At 52.8% G+C, this 3926-nt stretch overlaps 1 protein-coding gene across 1 annotated transcript; it reads right to left on the bottom strand.

Annotated features, from left to right (window-relative positions):
• Positions 1–1022: 1022 nt before the first annotated feature.
• Positions 1023–2653, bottom strand: LOC147990877 (QWRF motif-containing protein 3-like). Its single transcript, XM_087533065.1, has 4 exons — positions 2088–2653; positions 1717–1953; positions 1522–1611; positions 1023–1392 (listed from the first exon to the last, which is right to left on the bottom strand). The coding sequence occupies exons 1-4, from the start codon at positions 2571–2573 to the stop codon at positions 1063–1065; spliced, it is 1143 nt and encodes a 380-aa protein (XP_087389191.1). The 5' UTR covers positions 2574–2653; the 3' UTR covers positions 1023–1062.
• Positions 2654–3926: the final 1273 nt, after the last annotated feature.

The following is a 3926-nucleotide window of genomic DNA, read 5'->3' as shown; positions in this document are numbered from 1 at the left end:
GTTAGTGGCCTGAAACTTCTCAATAGCGATGCCTTTAACAAGGGAACGACACCGAATAGTGCCGCCATCGCCGGCCTCGGCAGCAGCCATGAGCAGCTCTTCACCCAGATCTGTTCCAATGGCCTCGATCAAGCGTCTTGTGCACGAATCGTCCACCATCGCGGCCGCCGCCGCTGCCTGACCGGCCATGGCACCACCACGATACCTACAGCCGGTGCCACCACCAGCCCGCGTGCTGAGCCGCAGCACCGCGCCATACCAGATCCGGCGAACGGCACGCCGGCCGAGCCCGAATCTTGCCCCCACCATCTGCGCCAGCCGCGGCCCGCGAGGACCCATATTGGGCCCGCACGGGCGGCGAAGACCGCGACCGCACGCCCAAGACGGAGCTCCCATCATGGCGACACCGCGCTGCGCGCCAGCGACCACCGCTGCCACAATCGAGTACGCCGCCGTGAAGACGAGCTCCGGACAGTCACCAGCGGCCTGAGATCTCCCCATCAAAACAGCAACCGACGAGGAGCACGAGCCCTGCCGCCGCCGGCTCCGCGCAAGCTTTGCCTGTCGGAGGCCACCGGCGACGGCGAGGGGGTGAATGGGATGGGTGGGGCGAGGAGAGGCTGGGAGGGTTCGCCGCCTGTGTCGCCCCGGGGAGGGAGCGGCGCGGGGGCAGATGGTCCAGAACATGGAATCTTGCATGGTTCTTAACGTGATGGCGATCATACCGTGGTTGAAAATGATGACTTGCTTAGATCTGGTTGCAGGTACTTGTGTTGCAGGGGTCTTCTCACAAGGTTTAGGGATGATAATACAGAGCTCTGGAGATCATCATGTTTTACTGTTTGTTTTAGATTGCTCTTTGTTATTTTAGTTATTTGTGCGTGTGTTACGCTGTACTTGAACTTTGTATTACTTTGTGATTTCAATAGAAGCATACTTCCTTAAAAAAACTTTGACTATAAATAAAAAATTATCTCATGGTTGAGAAATAACAAAACCACATATAAAAGACTGTAGTTTACCAATAAAAAAACCATCATGGCCCGCTCGGCTAACAAAATATCATGCGAAGACAACTTTTAGAAATTTGTTCATGAAGAAATAAAAATGTAGAGTGCCGCGTGGATCCAGTGTTGGATCCGAAAAGTAAGAATTTCTCGGACGATCGAGAATGGGCAAAACAACGATCAAAAGGCTTTGTTGTGGTGGGACATAACCCAGCTTTGTTCTAGTGTGGGGCATAGCCCAGAGGCCAGAGCTCAAGAACGTGGACCGTCTACCCACCTGGAGGTTAGTGACAATCTTGCACAGCCGCATGACCTCCTCGAGCCCTGCCAACTCCTCCTGCATTGTCCTCGCGAGCTCGTCGACAGAGCTGCTGGTGACACTACCCTGAACGCGACCGGCGGCACACACAGAAGTTAGGGCCGAAACGACACGCAAAAGTCTCTCGGTTAGTCGTCCCTACTTGAAATTTGCACCGGCAAATACATGTAGGAACTGATGAATAAGTGCATGTACCGTGGCATAGAACATGTCAGCCCTGGCTTTGATCTCATCCACGGTGCGCGCGCAAGCAAGCATGGTTTCGTGCAACAGCTCCAGGTTGGCCTGCATTTTTGTAGTAGTAGCTTAACTTACCAACCGACCTGTCGTGCTGCCAGACAAGCCAGGAAAAGTTAAAGATGTATATGCGTTACGTGAGAGAGTGCGTACTCGGGCGCCGTCGGATAATGGGAGGGAGGTGGAGGCGGCGGAGAGCACCCGGCCGAGGTCCGCCACAGCGTCTGAGTGCGGCCCGCCGAGCGTCTCCCATGCGGCGAGGAGGGGCAGCTGCGGGCGCAGGAGCCTGCCCAGCTTCACCTTTTGCCGCCACCGCTGCGCCACGATTCTCTTCGCCGTGTGAATGTTGCGCAGCTCGGCCACCCGCCGCCACACATACAGCAGCTTGCTCTGCATGCGGCCACGCCACGCGCATCAGAGAAAAATGACAGGGTAATCACATCACTAGCTACTACGTATGGTTAATGATTGCACGTTGTGGTAGTAATATAAAGAAACTGCATGCATGCGTCGGCGTGGCTCACCTCGGCGGCGTGGGTGGCGCGAGTCATGGCCTTCTCCATCCGGGCGTTCGCGAGCCGCCACTGCATCAGCCGCGCGGTGAGCACGCGCGCCCGGTGCGCCACGTCCTCCTTCTTAGGCGTCGCCGGCGTCTTCCTCGGCACGCTCGGCCCTCTGCCGACGCCCTCGGAAGGCGACGACTGCCCGGTGCTCCGCCTACGCCTCGTCTGCTGATCCCAGGCACCCCTCGCAGCGAAGCCCGGCTCGGGTGACGACCGGCACGGGGACATCACCACAGTGTCCGCGCTGCGTCGTCGCATCGTGCCCGCCGCGTCGACGACGCCGGCGCTGGGCTTCCTGTAACCGAAGGATGCTGCCTTGCGGAGAGAGCGCACGAAGTTGGCGGTCGAGAAGGCCGGGGCCGCGCGGGAGGCCGAGCTGGGGCTGCGTGCTAGGCGGTGAGGTGACGCCATTGGGTGTCGCGTGGTGCTGTCACCGTTGGACTCCATGGACGACGATAATACGATCAAGGACAAGACAAAATTAATATATAGATGGAGAAAGCAACGAGGTGCCGGCGGCAAAACGGGGTTCAGAGTCCTGAATTGAGAGCTGCAACGCACATGCCGGTTCCCCTTGTTGTCGGATTAGCTACATTGGGGTCATTTCAAGGGATGCATGCTAGCTACTCCCTCTGTTTCAAATTACTCATCGCAAGTATGGATGTATCTAGACGGAGGGAGTAGTACGATACTACGTACTACACACTTTATTAGGACGACAGATGGCTGATGTATAGTTGGTGTCTATTCTATTGTTTGGCTTAGAGCATCGGCGGTGTATAGAGGCCACACTTCCTCTAAGGTGGCCCAATGGCAACCTCTTGGACTCTTTGGTTGTTCCTGTTGTGTCTCCGGCAAAGGCGGAATCAGGATTTCGCAAAGCCTAGGCCTAAAACTAACTGACTAAATATAACGTCAAATACCACATACATCAATGTGCATTATAAGTATGCCATAAAATCACATTCAAAACAAAATATAAATTCATTATAATCAAGAGAGGAAATTCCATAAAACAAATAGTTTAACAAAGTGCATCGTTACAAACATGGTTGGGTACCAAATTAGTGAGGACTTACTTAACTCAAGGCCATTGTTTCTTCACCAGCAATAGTAGACGGACCTGAATCTGCAAACATAAAATCAAGGATTTCAAATCAAGACACTGGACATAGACTAAATCAATTGTTCATATGAAAGTTTGCAAAAAAAAAACATATCATACCATTAACACGAGGTAGTAGCCTCTTGCGTTTCCTCATTTTTTGATAGCACTGTATAATCTTAATATCATCAATTCTTGCAAATACATCACACTCGATATAGCACACCAAACGGCGATTCATCCATTCATCGTTCGTCTTGTTTCAAAGATCAGTTTTACTGGTACTGATTGGATGTTGTTGGCTGAAGGTTGACTGGATGTTGACTGAAAGAAAGATTCAATTGTCCGGGACCTCCTCTTCATCTTGTATTTCTAATTTGCTGACAACAAATGAAATAAAATTGACTAAGTAAATATATAACTCACTGAGTTTGGCTGATATGAAGGAATTAGGGAAAACAAAATTAGATGATACAAATTACACATTACAGATTACCTGTTCGGCACAGTGGGTGTTGCGTTGGCCTCAGTGCGTGCACTGCAGTTCAAAATCGGATGGAGAAGACCAGAAGAACAAGAGGAGGACGGATTATCATTTGTCAGGACGCCGGACCCGGCGGCCGGCGGGGAATCGCCAATTGTCGGTTGACGAGGGCGGCGGCGCAGCGCTTGGGGCCTTGAGCTCTCCGTTCGAG

This window comes from Triticum urartu, chromosome 1A (assembly GCF_056163025.1).
Source record: "Triticum urartu cultivar PI428250 chromosome 1A, HENAU_Tu73, whole genome shotgun sequence".
Lineage (NCBI taxonomy): Eukaryota > Viridiplantae > Streptophyta > Magnoliopsida > Poales > Poaceae > Triticum > Triticum urartu.
The sequence above is the reverse complement of the archived record's forward strand: the minus strand, read 5'-3'. Positions and strand labels throughout refer to the sequence as shown.

Excerpts from the sequence above, each read along its gene's own strand:
- LOC147990877 (XM_087533065.1), bottom strand. The coding sequence starts at position 2,573 with ATGGAGTCCAACGGTGACAGCACCACGCGACACCCAATGGCGTCACCT. Across the intron at positions 1,612-1,716 it reads CATTATCCGACGGCGCCCGA|GCCAACCTGGAGCTGTTGCA; the intron begins GTACGCACTCTC and ends ACAAAAATGCAG. Across the intron at positions 1,393-1,521 it reads CTGACATGTTCTATGCCACG|GGTAGTGTCACCAGCAGCTC; the intron begins GTACATGCACTT and ends GGTCGCGTTCAG.